The sequence below is a fragment of the Chroicocephalus ridibundus genome, chromosome 1 (assembly GCF_963924245.1).
Source record: "Chroicocephalus ridibundus chromosome 1, bChrRid1.1, whole genome shotgun sequence".
In the NCBI taxonomy this organism is placed as follows: domain Eukaryota; kingdom Metazoa; phylum Chordata; class Aves; order Charadriiformes; family Laridae; genus Chroicocephalus; species Chroicocephalus ridibundus.
The window spans coordinates 202,830,131-202,847,667 of record NC_086284.1 but is presented as its reverse complement, the minus strand read 5'-3'; the positions used below and the strand labels follow the sequence as shown (position 1 = coordinate 202,847,667).

Sequence of the window (17,537 nt, the reverse complement as noted above, 5' to 3'; positions counted from 1 at the left end):
CAATGTCCCTCTTGTAGCGAGGGGCCCAAAACCGAACGGAGTACTCGAGGTGGGGCCTCACCAGTGCCGAGTACGGGGGGATGATCACTTCCCTAGTCTGGCTCACCACACTGTTCCTGATACAGGCTAGGATGCTGTTGGCCTTCTTGGCCACCTGGGCACACTGCTGGCTCATATTCAGCCGGCTGTCAACCAACACCCCCAGGCCCTTTTCTGCCGGGCTGCTTTCGAGCCACTCTGCCCCAATCCTGTAGCGCTGCATGGGGTTGTTGTGACCCAAGTGCAGGACCCGGCACTTGGCCTTGTTGAACCTCATACCATTGGTCTCAGCCCATCGGTCCAGCCTGTCCAGATCCCCCTGCAGAGCCAACCTACCCTCAAGCAGATCAACACGCCCGCCCAGTTTAGTGTCATCTGCGAACTTACTGAGGGTGCATTCGATCCCTTCATCCAGATCATTGATAAAGATATTAAAGAGAACCGGCCCCAGCACCGAGCCCTGGGGGACACCACTTGTGACCGGACACCAACTGGATTGAACTCCATTCACCACCACTCTCTGGGCACGGCCATACAGCCAGTTTTTTACCCAGCGAAGAGTATACCTGTCCAGGCCATGAGCAGCCAGTTTCTCCAGGAGAATGCTGTGGGAAACAGTGTCAAAAGCCTTGCAAAAATCCAAGTAGATAACATCCACAGCTTTTCCCTCATCCACTAAGTGGGTCACCTTATCATAGAAGGATATTAGGTTTGATAGGCATGACCTGCCCTTCACAAACCCATGCTGACTGGGCCTGATCACCCTGTTCCACTTCGCTTTCTGAACCATTAGATAAAGTGAAGCACCTTCTATGTAAAATATCAGGAGGTAAAGAGCAGTATATATTTTCTGACAAAGCTTGATAAATTTATATTACTGTGTGATACGGTAAGATTAATCCTGGTTTGGGTTTCTTCTTGTCCCCAAACAGACTGAAAGATGTCTTGACAAGCACAGTTGTTAATCACATTTCTTGCATAGTATTTATACCGGTTTAGAATATTTTTATTTTTTAGCATATAGTGTACAGTTGCATTCTATTGGGTTAATTTGAATTAATGCTTCAGTCTGATTGTCAATGGAAGGACTTTTGGAACTTCTCTCCAACTGAACCATCATTTCTTGTAAGAGGTACAAAGGAAATGCCATTTCATATATTTTTCTTTTAAGGCATGAAGGAATGATAGAGATTTGGGGGAGGTGTTGTTGGTTTTGTACGTTGAGAGAACCTGTGCAACTTGGATGTTCTCCTGTCTCGTGCCTGCGTGCTTTGCTCAACAAGGAAGCTTAAACGATTTCTTAATGTGAACAGTGGTGTTCTCCTGAGAGCTGAAGGGACTTTTGCGTTATTTGCTATTGATTTTTGTGAGCCTTGTCAGGTTAACTTGGAAATCTTCAGTTACCATGATTCTCTACCAATGTAGAGACATACAACTTTGGCCAGATTCTTTATCTCTCGTTTCCTGTAACTGCGATATCTTCATGAAGGTGATTTGGTTCTTCTCTTCCACCGCCAAGTCATTGATTCTCTGTGTTGATGTCCTTAAGTCTGTTAGAAGTGCACAAATGCTTTGTGGGTTTTGACATGGCAAGTGGGGAGCGTTTATTTATTATTCAGAGCGAAACACCTATCTATGGCTTCATGTAGTGTGGGTGATTGAACAATGTAATGGAAATTGCCTCTTTCAGTCTTACATCCCTAGGATACTGACAATATTCCATTTGAATTATGTTTAGGAAATTATTTTTTTTCAGTCCTAAAAATATACTAGTTTAAGTAGCCACTGCATTATGGCATATTTAATGGATGTAAAAATTATATATCTCAGACAGTAGTACTTAAGTTATATGTACAGGCAAATTTCACATCCGCAATCCTTAATATATGTTTTATTCTAGAACAAGATGATATTTTACTCAGAACAATTTACGGTGTGAAATACCATTTTGTCAAAACATACTAATTGCTTTAAGTCTGAAATATATAAAATTTTGGTACACTCTTATCCCTGTGGTTCATTATATTCAATTGGTATGTTACGATTTTCTTTCTTCTTTTTTGCTGAGCTTTTAGCTGTTCATACTACAGTGTTAAAATTTAAGTCACTGTAGAGAGGGGAATATGTGTGAACTTGGAGCTGTACAAACTGTTCCACTTTAAAATGCATTGCCAAATCATGATCAGGAAAACCAAACCAAGAAGAGTAGGTGGCATATGGACTTTATAGAGAGACAGAATTTTAAATTTTCTGTTGGAATCTGCTGCACAAATATTTTGATCTTGCTTGACTACAGAAGAAAATGATAGAATGCAGTAACTTACTCGTTGGCAATTTGTTTCAAAAAGGAAATTCTGCCATAACTGCTGCAGTCTTAATTGGTGCAACAGGTTCTATGTTGGTGTTCGTTTGGTTGTTTTTTTAATAGAATGACTTCTGATCTTCATGACTCTCTGTGCTCTGGATAGTTGTATCTGTTTTCCTTTATTCGCTGCTTTTTACATGGAGCTAGCGACAAGTGATATACTTGAGCTTTTTTATTTTTATTTGTTTGCTATGATATTTATTTTGGTGCATAAGAAGTACACATATCTCCAAATACCAGCAATATGGCAAGAATTCATAAGACAATATGGCAAAAAGCATAATCAGAGTGGTTCAGGACCATTCTACTCCGTGTTGTAGCAATTGGAGCACTGAGAAATCTTCCTGGACGTGGTGCTCAATTGTTATATGAGATTTTTAAAATGGAAGTTCTGTCTTCTCTAATCTAAAAGTAAGGAAGAGGCCAAGACTGTTTTTGTTTGACATTTACATCAGTGTTTGAGTAAGATGACTTCCTCTTCTTTCTTGAATATTGAATATTCTGTATTAGTACCTTAACTACTTTATATTTCACGTGCATATAATTTTGAAACATTTTGAGGCACTTCAGAATAAAAAGGTATTACAAAAATAAGATGTTTATTTACGGAGTTTAACATCTTTGTAGGTTCTGTGGCAATGCTTGCTTTGTTTTTACGTCTGTGTCCTTAGCTTTGTCTTATAAACTTACAGATAACAACATGTAGATAGTAAGTTTCTTTAAGAAAAAGATCTAACATGCAAATTTGTTTCCTGTTTCAAGGTTTAGGGATGGGGGTTACTTCTGGTTTTGTTTTTTGTTTTCATTCGATAGCAAGGACATAACGCTACCTATAAGCTCAGCTAAGATGTTGTCCTTCAATGTACTTTTTTACCATATTAATTTATATATTTTCGTACACGTGTAAATGAAGATGCAAATCTCTCCAGCTACATGAGTACAGCCTCTCTGACATAGTTCTTTAGAACCACATATTTTATGATTAGCAATTAAGGTTGCTAATGACTTGTGTAAGAGATCCATACCGGATGAAACAGGGCTTTAATTGCTGTTTTAGTGTTTTTAATATGCTGAGTCCAGGAATCCTTTTCAGTAGTCATGAAAAGAAAAACATGAAAGGGAAATGATAAGACCATCAACTTTTCATAAGCTTTCATTTTCAGAACGTTAAGGTGTGTTTCTATGAAGTTCTTATTAGGAATATGAAATCAATTATAAGAATAGCATACTTCTCTATGTTTTCAGAAGATTAATGGGAGATTGTTCAGTTGAAATGAAGAATAAAAAAATGTATATTTGAATTAAAGAATATATATATTATATATTTGAATCAAAGAATTAAAAAATATATACTTGTTGAGAATCACTGTGCACCTGAGTTGCTGAATGTAAGCTGATAGCAGGAGAAATTAACCTTTAACCTATTCATATATTTTTTTAAAAGTATCCATTTTAAGATGCAACAAGTTTAGTTAGAGCTCTGAATAACCCTTTTTTTCTGTAGTTAGTTTCATATTGTTCTGTGTGCTGTGGTCTATTGGTGAAGATGCCATGGTGTCTGAAAGAAAGGTCAAAATTAAGATAAATAAGAAGGATTGTTTAATAGGCAATTGTTTGGAAAGAATTAATAACTCTTTCCTTAAATTCTAGATGCATAATTTAGGTAACAAGCAATAAAGAAATGTACATGGAAAAAAAATCAAATTTAGCATTGAATTTGTGAAATTGAGTGTTCACTATTTCAGCAGATATTGGGTTGGGGTTTTTTGTTTGTTTGTTTTTTTCCTCTAAACTGTCACAGGACAGGATGTGACCTTCCACATTCACAGTGGGAGTTCTTGAGTTACACTGATTTATGACTTGCCAAGAACATATCTCTCCTAAATCCTTCAAACTGTGTCTAGTGCAGGCTAACGTGCTCCTACCACTTATCTACCATAGAGACGAACCAGTGTTTCCCCATCTTCTGCTTATCAAAGTTTAAGTTCACCCATAATCTTTGAAACGACGAGAACAAGGAGAGCCTTATTGCATCCAATATCCAAACCGGCCTGTTTTGTGCTATCTCAGCCATCGCTGCTGGCACTGCGTGTGCGCTGTGGTGTGCAGCTTTCCATGCTCAGGAGGCAGCGCAGGTGGGCAGCTGTACCACTGAAGGAGCCAGGTCCTCTTATGCCTCTTAACCTGTACCTGCAACAAATATTTCTTAAGCTGCAATAGATGACCTCTTCCTGCTATCTCTTTAATATTAGATTTTGAAATCTTAGTTTTCTCAATTCCAGCTGTGCCCAATAGGAAAGAAATGCTTTCTCTGACTCGGAGACATAGGTAATTAATAAGATGCACAGCACTCCAGAAATACAGCTCATTATTTGCAACTCCATGTAGCAGGTTAGGACAGCTGGAGAAATAAGAAGTGGCAGCAGCGTAGGGAATATTGCTAAGTGCATTGAAAGAGGAAAAACACTACGCAAGAAAGAAAAGAGAACTTGTCTCAGAGCTAGAGCCCTACTTATTTGGTGTGTTACATACCCGCAGTGAGGGGCAGAGAGAAGGGAAAAGTAGCTCTAAGGCAAGTGAACAAGGTCAGCTGGGCTCGCCGGTGTGTGCTGGACCTGGGCTTTCATGTTACCAGCTGGTGTGTTTGTTACTGCTTTGATAGCAGGCTGAAGGGGGAGGGTTTGGACTGAGCTTGGCTGAGTCCCAAAGCAGCGGGTATACTTCATCCTAAGTATCTGGGAAGAGGATTAGAAGTTGGCATCGTACAGCACTTTACCGACCTGACCACGGCAGCTATTGTAGGGTCTCAGCCAGGCAGGAGCTCCAGCACATCATCTGTCTGCTTCTGCAGAGGGACCGAGTCCACGGACGGGCTGCTCGCTCGGTGCTGGCCATCCGTGCCACCCTTTCCTTTCACACTTGACAATCCCAAATACAAGCAAGTGAAAAAGAATGTTGTAAAGGAAATAGGAATTAAATGATTCCTGTGTTTCTTTTGCCTGTATGATCATTACATCTGTTTGGAAAAAAATTTTTGAATCATTGTCCAGTTCTGGCTATCTCCGGCACCACATTATACAATTTCCCGTAAAGTCATAGAAACATTTAGAATTCTTTGTATGTATGCATATGGTTTATTTCTGGTTTATAATATCTAAAAAGATAAATGGGCATTTTTCTGGCAATAATTGGTTTCCTCCTCAGCTTGTCTCAGTAGTTCCTCTAAATAAATTTTAGTAGTATTGCACTTCATTAGTTCTTTAAAAGTAAATGCTGTGTTCTAAAATTTCAAGCACAACTTTTGAAAGTACAAATAACTCTCATAAAGAAGCCGTTTAATCAAATTGCCAGCATAAATTTTGCAGTGTTTTATATGTGTGCATAATGTGTAATAGATACAGCTCTTGTTCAAAATACAGCTGTTAGCAATTCCTTGTTAAATAATGAAAGATTATATATAAAGTTAATATACCTTACATTTAGTTATATGCAGTCCTAAAGTATAATACTGAAAAGTTCATGATTGTAATGTAGAGTAGGATTGCAGGTTCTGCCTATTAGGACGAAACGGAGCTGTGGTAGACCAGAAGTACTCAGACCATAATTACATTGCAGTTAGCAGCAGGAAGGATTAACAGCTCTCGTAGAAAAACACTGTATTTTAGGACTGCCTTTATTTGTTAAATTAATAGACCGGTTGCCAGTTTTGACATTCAAAACTAACTCTATTAATTTCCTCAGTATGTTCAAGTTTGATTTTAACTTTAGTTATTGCCATTTTTATGTTAGCTAGAAATAAAAGCACTATTTTATTACTGGTTTTTATGTTCTGTTAAGTTTCTTCTGTTAAAAAAAAACCCTGCAGTTGAACTTTGTCAATAATTCACACAGACAAAAAAGTCTGAACTGAATTTTCAAAGTAAATAAATTTATTTGATTGTCACAGAAGAGACCTTTGTGCCCTACTCGTTAGAATAACATTTTAATGTTTTATTAACTATCAAGTTATTTGTTCTACAATTGGTTTTGATGTTCCTTCCTTTAAGATCCATGTATGGAGTCAGAGTTGGGGTGACAATAAATAGCATAACTATAGATAGCCATTACCAAATAACCAGTGTTATAGCCACATCTTATGCTAAAAATTGTACTAATTAAAGGGATTATAGTGGATTTCATACTATAAGGGGACTTGCTAATGAATGAGATTTCAAAACATGATAGAATTTGCTTTCTTTTGCATCTGGGTTCTGTTTTTTTTTAAGGATTGTTCTAATGGGCTGAGATTTCATTGGGTTACAATCTCAGTGCAGAAAAAGAGAATGATGACTTCGTAATAAGTATTAAAATGTGTTTTGTGAAGTTTTGTTAGTATTCAGTTTTGATTTAGTTTACAAGGAGCACACCCTGACCATTTTGATTTTAGAGGAAACCGGGGAATGCACTGAACAATAAGGGCTTTGGAAATCATCTTCTTTTTGAGATATCTATCTGGCAGTCTGGTATTTTCTTTTAGATACTTGTATTGGATCTTGTGTGATAAGATTTTTTTTTTCCCTCAAGAATAATCTCGTATCTGACAACAGCCATTGCTTAACAGAGAGTGTTACTCCCAGATCTTATTGCTGTAGCATTTAAAAGATAGACCTCATACTTGTACTTTGCATGCTTCTAAAGGTACTTTTATACCACAGCACTAGCAGCAAGTTTACCGCTGTCTTGTCTTGATTACATGGTGAATAGGATAGTTCTTGAATACATGTTCATTTATCTAAGGAAAATGTCATTTTGAAAGTACACGTACTTTAAAAGTACATTCTGTACAGCTGATCGTAAGTGTTTAAACATATATCTTGTAGCATAGTTGAATGTGCTGATAAAGTCTTTTAGCATATTTTAACATGTCACAAAAACACGTATGTAAAGTATCATGTAAATCCAAATGCAGCTAAAGTAGAGGAAACACGAGTGAAATTGTATAAAAGAAAATTTTTGGTAACAAAAATGTTGAATTTCAAATGTCCTGAAGAATTAGTTCAGACTTGTGGATTAAATACATCAACGTAAACTAGAAATCTCTTACAAAGGATATTAAATACTTCATGCTTATATCTTTTTTATACTAAGAAATCAGTTTTATATATAGATTTTTAATTTATTCACGGTATGACCCAGTAACGCTGCTATACCAGTCCCCTATATCCTTTCATTCCAAATAAAAAAATACATCCTTCTACTTGTTAGGAAACACACCTTTATTGTTTCCGTAAATGGACCAAACGAGTGAATATATTTAGCAGTTTTTTTTGTTGAGCTTTTGTATTTCTTTTCTAATTAAGCCCATGTCCTTTAAAAAAATAAAATACTGAAAAATTTCAGTGTGGAAGGGAGATCCTTCCTTAGACTGCTCTTCTCCCAACTAAAAAATCCCTTTGTTTCCTCACGCTCTCCTGCTACAACATCTGCCGCAGCCCCCATACCATTTAAGTGGCCCTGTGCTAAAATCTCTTCACTTTTTCTTGTACTTGGTGGGGAGAAGAGCAAATCTAAGTAGTACCTTGATCCTCCTCTGCTATGGGTAGTACCTCTTTCCCCCAGCTGTTGCTCCTCAACGTGGAGACTTGTGATTTCTCAGAGCGGATTTCGTCGGTCGAGACTGAGGCAAGAAAGGAATCAGACTGTTATTTCATTCCCTACAATGTTCAGGGGTTTACCACTCTAGAAAATACTCTTCTTTAAATTTTAAACAGAGGTGAAAGTAAGCAGGGATTAATTTGGGGCGGGGGGGGGGGGGGGGAGGTTATTGTGGTTTTGTGTTTTTTGTTTTTAATTTAACAAAGTTATTCCATAGATGAGGAATTAACTGCTGGTTGTAGGTCCCTCAGATACCTGTGATTCTTTGCAGGAAGAAACCTGCCACTGCCTGAATGGCAAGGAGGAGGGAGGTTGGCAAACGCCTTTCCACAGGGTAGCATGAGAGGGCAAACGCCACGTATAGACCAACCTGAAGCTGTGCTGGCAGGCTGGGCCGTGCGCGAGGCCTTGGTTGGAGGGATGAATATGGCTATTCAGCGCTGTAAGAGTCCAGTGAAACCGGGGCACTCTGTTCGCCTAACGCAAAGGGTGTAATTTTGAATATATTTGTTGTAGGTGCAGCCAATATATAAACAAACATTGGACTGGGATTTTGGAAACCCCAGCTCTGCTGATGATCTACTGGCTGCCCTGATTCCTCAGCCAGGTGGCATCACAATACCATTTAAATTAAGCAGAAAATAAAATTCTTGCAGGAATATTTTACAAATACTGCTTTTCAGACTCGGTTTTCAGAATTTTCAGACTCCTGTTCTGAAATATACTAGGCAGTTTATCACCGATGTGGGTTTTTTGGTAAATATTAATTCAGTTTCATGATTCATCATATTTCAAAGTGTTTCATATTTTAATTCTGAATGTGGATAGGAGAATGAATTCAAGCAGTTAGCATGGATGCCTTATTTGTGCATGGATTCTAGTGGTTTCTGCTTTATCAGTATGAATCGTTTGTACCACTTTGCACCAGAAGTCTGACCCAGCAAAGTCTTGGCACTGCAAACAGTAAAAGAGCTAATTTCACAAAACTCACTGAATTAAATGCTATGACTTAGAGTTGATTGAAAGTTACTTTTGTACAAGGAGGAAAAAAAAAAAAAGTCATGGAGGTAGGCATTTATCATCCTTCCACACAACCTTCCTGCTCTGCACTGCTAATTTATTAATCACATTTATCAGCATAACTGTCAAATAAGTAGGCAGAAATTAAAAAAAAAAAGGTGGGATTTTGGCAGTTGTATAACACTTTGTTAAAAATGTGCTCTCTCAAGTGTAATAGAGACATCCTCATGCTAACTTTGTTGTATTACTACTTATTTGTAATTAAATATATAGTACTGCTCAACTTCTGTCCTTTCTTGTTTCATATTACAAGAACCAGTATAGCAAGACCATGAAATAGATGTAGCCAAAATAATTCTCTCTCTCTCTCTCTCTCTCTCACACACACACACACACACACACACACACAAAATCATTTTATGTTCATTTCTGCTCCTCACTGTTTCCTGAAATCACAGAATCCTTGCTAAGGGCTTTTACAACCATCTTTCACGAAAGCAGGTGCAGAGGAAGGAGAAGGTGGGACAAGGAAAATAAGACCCTTATGAAGAAGAATTTCACTCTGTACTTAGACGCGATATTGCAGGATTCTGATTTATAGCAGGATAATGGTTGTGCGTTTAATTGCATTCCTGCTTACTTATTCCTGCTCTTTAGAATACATCTTAACAAACACATTCATGCAAAAATATACATATGCACATGCTCACAAATATATGCACATATATAAGTGTGCACAAATTGTCTGCATTTTTTCTGCAAAAATAGAGCACCTAGGAGATACAAGCAGGCTTAACACCTGCACTCATTCCTAAGATTGCCTTGTAACTCCCAGCATAAAATTCCACATTCAGTTTGTTGGGATGTAACTCATGTGAAAACTGCCCTTCTGCTGCTTTGCCACAGCTTAAATTTTAAGGAACATGATTGTCAAAGCAATTAAAAGCATGAGACAGAGGATCTCCAGGTGATTTTTTTCTTTGGAAAGTTTAAAACATGAACTTCATATTTGGCCTAGGGTGTCTTTTGCATCACGTTGGAGGGTTTGTGACCTTTTGGGTCACCATTTATTTAAAAAAAACAAACTAACTTTCCGAGTTTGGTCAAACTACAAGCCTTATAAAATTGTCATTTGCATGAACTCAGGAGAGAGAACATGTGGTAGTTGATCTTCCGGAGTGTCCTCTCACAGCTGGCAAGTTTCAGGGTACAGATGAGGATTTGAAGCTTTGTGCTGCTGTGGGTCACGTTGGATTTTGGTGCTGTCATCAGAACTGAACATACAGGCCCTGTCCCAGTGAGCTCCTTATTACCTCCGTATTGCCTAAACCTAACACAAGAGAGAGGAAAAACTGACCCGCAGAAAAATATTTTGGGACAAGAAGCCAGAAAAGAGTGGGAAAGCGGGGCTAAGAATTGAGGTGGGACTTGACTGCAACTGACTGAAATAATAATTTGGTTTATAATTTTTTTGTGTATAAATAGAAAAGTAGCTTCTTTTTGCATCAGTGTCAGAGACTTCTTCCCAGAATATCAGGACGAGGAAAACATCTGAAGTGACTGGGAAGTTTTTGTCAAAAGTCTCAGACTTGGCAATCAGCCATAATTTTGAGGCTGTATCCAGTTGTGCCCTGAAACAGAATGGCACTTTGGGCAGGCAACAACACAGATGGATATAATGCCCTTTGGACCGTTCGGTGATGGGATAGGAAGCAAACATTTTTCAAGTAACTCTTTTGAAGGATCCTTCCAAGTGCAGTCAGTGGGATTTGATCCTGTGTATCACAGTTCAGCATAGAGCTAGAGTCCTGGGGTTTTGGCCCACGGGAGATTGGGCATATTTTCTGATACCATGTTGCTACAATAAAACATGTACCCTACAAAAGCCGGAATCCACATTTTAGGACTTTTTCAAATTAAACTCAAATTATCATTTGAAATTACTTTTATTGATTAATTTTATCTGTATTGTTACATAATTAATGTTGAAAGAAATGTAACGGTTGTTTGCTGTACTATATACAATGCATACCTGGAAAGCAGCAGCACCAGTAGTCAGATGTTCTTCATGTTTGCGTGTAGAAAGACTGATTAGGGAAGAGAATTTTAGCACTTCTGCAATGTAGTCAGCAACTTTGCTTTATCTGTAGGTGTCTGCCTCTTACCCACCTCGTAAAGAGGTTATAAAAACATTTAAGGTATTAAAAATTAAATGAATATTTTATAGCTCCTTAAAGAGGAAGTGTAGGTATTCCTCTTGTTCATACCTAGCATAGAGATATTGAAGCGATCTGGGCAACAGATGTTAGAAACTGAAAGTAGGTTGAAGATCTTAAATGTGGAAGATACATGTGGAATTTTTAAAGAACTATATGCAAAACGATATGTGGAAACTTCAAGAGCTTCGTTGGAATTGGCAAGGGTGTAAGAAGTATCAGGGTGCTAAAATAATGTAGGAAATATGGCAAATCTAAAAGAAGACTGGGTCTCATGTTAAACTGGTTTGGACTTACAGAGCTCAAAATTGAATTTCTATACTTTCAAGTGACTGCAACACCCATGAACGTTGTATCTCGATTGCTGGCTAGAAAACGGATGTGGTAACGCTATTTACCTCTTAGAAGTCTAATGGAATGGTTCTGATACATTGCACGTGACTCGTTGTTTGTCTGAGTATGACAAGGGGTCTCCATCCGTGATCGGGGGCACCAGTAGTGCTATAATCATACAAGGGCAAGTGCGGGTACATAGAATTTACCCACCTCTCATTTGGGCAGGGATGCATTCTTTCACTCATAGTACACACAGTGAGTTCACGTCCTTTTTTAAAATTATTTTCTTTTCCTGAACACTAGAAAATAACCATTTAATACAAGCCAGCTACAATTAATAGCTGATTTCTGAACTGAAAGACTGAATAGCAAGTATTTCTATACAAGCTACAGGAAAATCACTAAACCTAATGGGATCTCAGGTTTGTTTGGGAGACTGAGGTGCTACGTGACTTATTGCTTATAAATAATCATTGTATAAGTAATACATTGTTATCACACTGGTGTTTTAAAACACTTTATTTTTTTTCTCTCCATCTAGGAATTGCTGATATTTTTACAAAATTTGCCCACAGTACACTGGGGAAATGAAGAAATTAGTGTTCTCCTAGCAGAGGCCTACAGACTGAAGTTTGCATTCGCGGATGCCCCCAATCATTACAAGAAATGAATATAAAGAGCCAGAAATCATTACGACCAACGTGTTCTGCAGTATTATGGCATCTGTTGTTCTGGTCGTGCTTTCAGCTCACTGCTCTTTCATTTGAATTAAGATGACCATTAAAATTCTGTTAGAATTTGAAGGATGAGAACAGAATACCAAAGAAATGAACAAAGCGGGATATCAAGTGTTGAATGAACTTAAAAGTGAACTTTTTTGCTCAGCATGAAAAGTGGGTTCAGAAGTCTATCGCATAATTCTCTTCTTCTTTCTGCTTCTCTAATTAAGAGCATTGCACTCTGTCTGATTTATGTCAAGCAATTTTTTGTATGTACCTAAGACTTAAAACTACTTATGGAACGATTTTGTCATTACTTCAGTTGTCACCTGCCGTGACTTTATCAGCCAGTTTTGGTTAGTAAAAGTTATTTACTTTGAGTAGGAAAAAAGACTCTTCATAGTCGTAAAGACCATATGAGACAGCAAGGCCTGTGTTTTGAGGTCCGGTTATAACTCAGAAGACACAGATATTCGCACACCATCTGTTGTTTTTCCATGGAATTAGGTTAGAATACTTCCATAATTTAAGAATATAGAAGGTTGCAATGGAAATTGCTGGCGTTTTCTAAACATTACTCAGTCTTGCAGGGAGCTGTAGAAGCTTTTAGCCATACAAATGAGTTACTTAAAGACGAAGACTCATTTATAGCACTAAAATAAATCCCTCTCTATACATTTTGGAGTGTCTTTAAAATATTGAATGAAATAGAAGACGTGGTCTTGTCAAAGTAATTAAAGCTTTTCTTTCAAGACATTTCAATTTTTCAGCATGAAAGTTCACTTTTAAGAAACATATTATGAAGCTTGGTTTACAAAGCAAGATATATTTTTATCTCAGTTGTTGCCTTATTCTCCATTTCTAGCATGTTAGAAAAGGAAAATTAATACATCTTTCCAAAGCTTTTTCGTTAAAAAAATTAATACCTTTTTCCTGATTATTCAGAGGAAGCGAGAAGATAATTCCCAATAACAATAACTATATACTCAGATCACTCTTGCGTCATTAGCAGAATAAAAATCCTCTATGACTTTATAGAATTAAATTAATGTTTCGCCATCTAATCATGGGTTACCGAATAATTTCTTAAAACTTACATCATTTAAGTGCCCTATTTATTTTCAAGAAATCTTTTCAGCTAAGAATTCTGCTGTTGCTTTATTGGATGTAAATAACGCATATTAATTTGTGCCTACCCTACGCGTACAGGTTATTAAGGGTGAGAGTTGCAATAAGCAATATACCGGAAGCTCAGAATTGCTATTCCTCAGTTCAGTTCTTGAGTTGCACAAAAAGTGCAGTGCACTTCTAAGTTTGGGAAGTAAAAGATCCTCGAGAGGTTTTCTCTTATGACTTGTTATTGGAAGATTATTTTCAAGTTCTTAAAAATACGTAGATACATATTTTAAAGAAAGCTTTCTAGATGTGTCAGTTACATTACTTGTTTTAGGGGCCTTCGTTCTTGACACGGACTTTATAATAATTAGGTGTTTCAGGGTAAATAGAATAAAATACGTTTTTACCAACGTGTGATTATGAGATCCGTACTTTAAATTTATATGAAACCTTTGTTAGAAGAGACAAAACTGAATTAATTGAGAAGCGGGAGTGTCTGGTGACTAGGATGCATTTCTGTTCCACTGGTGTCAGCTGCGGTTTTCAGTTGCGTTGGATACAAGTTCAGGCCTCTGAGTTTGCTGCGTTTGTGCCTAGAGTGTGTAGTGGATGGTGTTTCTTAAATGCCCACATACTGTTTTCTGTAGCTTCAGTTCGTCGTCTAATGTATCAAAACTTATCTTTATGTTTACAAAGAATGTCATATTGTGCCTAACAGAATATCTACCAATAACAGAATAAAAGAAACCTGAAATTTATGACCATTTGCTTTAACTTTAGTATCTACAATCATTTGTTAATAGAGATGCATATTATTGTAACGAGAGAAGACACACAGCATTAAATGTGCAATGTTGTAAGGGTTTTCTATAATTAACTTTTTTCTATTACGATGTTATTTAGGTAGTTACATGTAACACGGAGAGTTGACCCAAAGTTGTCTGCTGTGTCAGATGCTCCTGCATAACATTTATGGGACTGGATATATAAAATGTACTTCATCGGGTCCACATAAGTTGTCTGCCATGTCTTCCAAATTCAACAGGTACCTCTTGCTTCCCTTGGAAGAAAATATTACCATTAGAGGTCACATTTACTATTGTGTCTGTGTCAGAAGTTGAATATTGTACTTGAGCACATTGCTTTTTAAGGATAGTGGGAAGTTTCCTAATATAATAACAATGCTTATTTATGTAGGTGTAGACTTTTCTGGAAAATATGATCTAGATATATAAATTGAAGTTATATATCTATACAGATAGGAATAGTAATTCCTATCTGTATATCTTCAGTAAATAGAAGGCCAACATTTATGTAAAATTTCAAATTTTCAATACTTCAAGATTTACATAAAATATTTCATTTAAAAAAAAAAACCAAAACCACCATACATTTAACAATTCTACATCTCAGGTAAAATGTCATTCCAAACAAAATATTACATAGAGAAGGAAATAACGTTATCATTATTATATCCCATGTACTTATTTTTTTCAAAATTCAAGATTCTGAATATTATAAAATTCCTTTGTAATATGTATTTTCTTATGAAGGAGACATCTTGACACATCACTAGTGAAACCAGGCAGTAATTTCCTAGAACTCATGTGAAATATTGAAATTGTAGTGTCTAAAACGTGTGTTAAAGAATTTCTGTAATAAAAATTTAAACAAGAATGTACAATATAAAAAGATTTATGACAACAGTATTTGAAAAATGTAAATAATAAACAAATTAGTTAACTGTAAATACAGTACATGGAGTAGGATAGAAAAGTAAGTTGAAATCTTATGTAACTCTGTAATATGTTTTAAGGAATTAGTTTCATTTTTTTTGGCTCAATTCCTTATGGAAAAGCCCATTAATTTGTTTTTAACTTCAGAACTACAAAATAGAAGTATCTGAAGTTCCATTGTATGCTTCTGACAAATATTAACACTGAGGCACTGGTTAAAACTGTAAAACTGATGAAAGATGAGGAAATAAATGCATATTTATGAAGTGCTATATAGAGCGGAAACCTTTTTTTATTGTTTTCATCAAGCACGTTGCATACTACATCAAAGCATGGGTTTGGTGTGTTTATGTTTTACGGTCTCAAAACCCTGTATTGCAAGAGCAAATACAGAAGCAAAACCTCTGTTCTCAGTTCCGTCTCTGCAACTCGCTACCCTTCGATCTTGTGGGTTTTGCAAGTTAATAAGACAGTCAGCTTCCAAAGGTCTGTCTCTGCATATACCGTGTATGTACAAGGTACTGAGCATTTTCAGAAAAGCAGATGAAGATAAATTTGACGCCACAGCAGAGTTAAACTGGGGGGCAAGTGGAGCAAATCGGGGCAAAGCAAACAGAGGTACAGAATTCCGTACGTCTCTGGAGGCGAGGAAGGAGAAGAAGCTTCAGCTCCATGGGGGGAGCAGTAAAAGACAGTGGAAGGGTCAGTAAGATCTGGAAACTTAAAGATGATTTGAGTAAATCAACAAGCAAAGAGAGACATCCTGTGCATATAGGAAGCCCAAGTCCCTTATGTCAAGGAAGCTAGTGGGAGACTTCCAATAATCCAGCTGAGTCTGATGAGAAAATGTACTAGCCTGGTTATACGGAAGGCAAAGTTAATAACTTTTCTGTTTAGAACTCCACGCAGCATTCAGGAAAGAAGAAACATAAGAGATGCAGTGGGCAATCTTTCCGTTACGTGCTTGAGTGACAATGAATTGTAATCACGCTGGTTTCCCACCTTGAAGGAAATTTGTGTTTCTTCATCTGCTATAATCTTGTGAAGATCCTGCAGAAAATCAGCAAGGGGAGATTTTTCAAATTACTTTTTCAAAAGCAGAAGACATCAAGGAGGTGGGGTAAAGGTTGCGAGGTCTCACAAGGAATAGCTGAAAACTGCTGTTGATTTTTCTTGTACAAAAGCAGTCCTGGGTATCTATCTTATCCCCAGGGCAGATATCCCGCAAATGTAAATATGTGAAGCGCAACAGAAAGGGCTTTCCAGAAATCTGATCTGCGCTTCAGGTCACTTCCTCCTTGAAAACAGAGTGGGGAGGAAGCAAAGTGCTTTGTAGTGCTTTAAATTCTTTGGAGATGGGAAAAGGAGGCGAGGTGGAAAAGCTCCCGGTCTGGCAACCGCTCAGGCAGGGTGCTGTGCCATGGGAAGGAACTCCAGCTCAAGTTCTTCTAATCACTGTAAGATGCAGAGTGAAGTTCCTGAGCAATTTAATTCCAGATCATTTGCATTTTTATAAGTTAAAGCTAAAATCTTGCATCCCATCTAATTCCTTAAGCTTAGTGTAGCGGAGGCAGGACTGGAGTAAATAATTTAATTGCTATGGCACCATATCAAAGAACCTTTTAACACTTCAAAGTCTTCTGTATGTATCCCACGTCTGAGTCAAGATATGTGCCAGAAATGAAAGGCTGAGAGAGGTGTGATACTACAGAAAGCGTCTTGGAGACAGGTGCTCTGAAATTTAGGATTTTTGGCCATGAGAATTTCCTACAAGCTTCCAAATGCGAATTAACGTGCACAGGCAGTAAAGCACAGTTGTTTGAACTGCACTTCCACATTTACGCTTGCGATCAAGCTTCCTCAACACATAAAATCAAAGTCTGAATTTGCCACCGGTACGTACGGAGATCCTGAGAAATTTATGCTCCAGGCACAAACTTAAAAGTCTGAACTACAGTACAGGTATTCATTTTGTTCCTAATACAGAATTATCTAGAAACGTAAGTCAGAAAGGGACAATATTTCTAGCAGAAGTCTACTGCAGTGTCTATTGCCCTGCCTTTGTTATCGCAGTAATCAAGATTTAGTGTGCACATTTGCTTTGATTCTCCTGTTACGTGTCCTTCACAACAGAGATTTCATTTCTGTGAGATCTGGATTTTGGGGCCAAATCCACTTTATTCCAGAAATTTCTTATCCAACTGTCACTTACCTGTGCCTACTCAGAGATCCTCCTCATGGGAAGACCATTCTGAATTTCAGAGCAATAGAAGAAAAAAACCAAACCAAATAGAAGAGTTTTATTGCCATTAATTTCCAATTTCCTGAAAGGATGAAGACAATGCACCTCTTGGGG

General features: G+C 37.4%; 1 protein-coding gene across 3 annotated transcripts in view; it reads left to right on the top strand.

The window, feature by feature from the left end:
* Positions 1-15,451, top strand: part of TBC1D22A (TBC1 domain family member 22A) — a 180,896-nt gene extending 165,445 nt beyond the window's left edge. For all 3 annotated transcript variants that reach the window (XM_063323378.1, XM_063323377.1, XM_063323379.1), the window contains one exon: positions 12,152-15,451. In XM_063323378.1, the coding sequence (XP_063179448.1) occupies positions 12,152-12,280 (129 nt within the window). In that variant the 3' untranslated portion in view covers positions 12,281-15,451. The remainder of the gene's footprint in view (positions 1-12,151) is intronic.
* Positions 15,452-17,537: the final 2,086 nt, after the last annotated feature.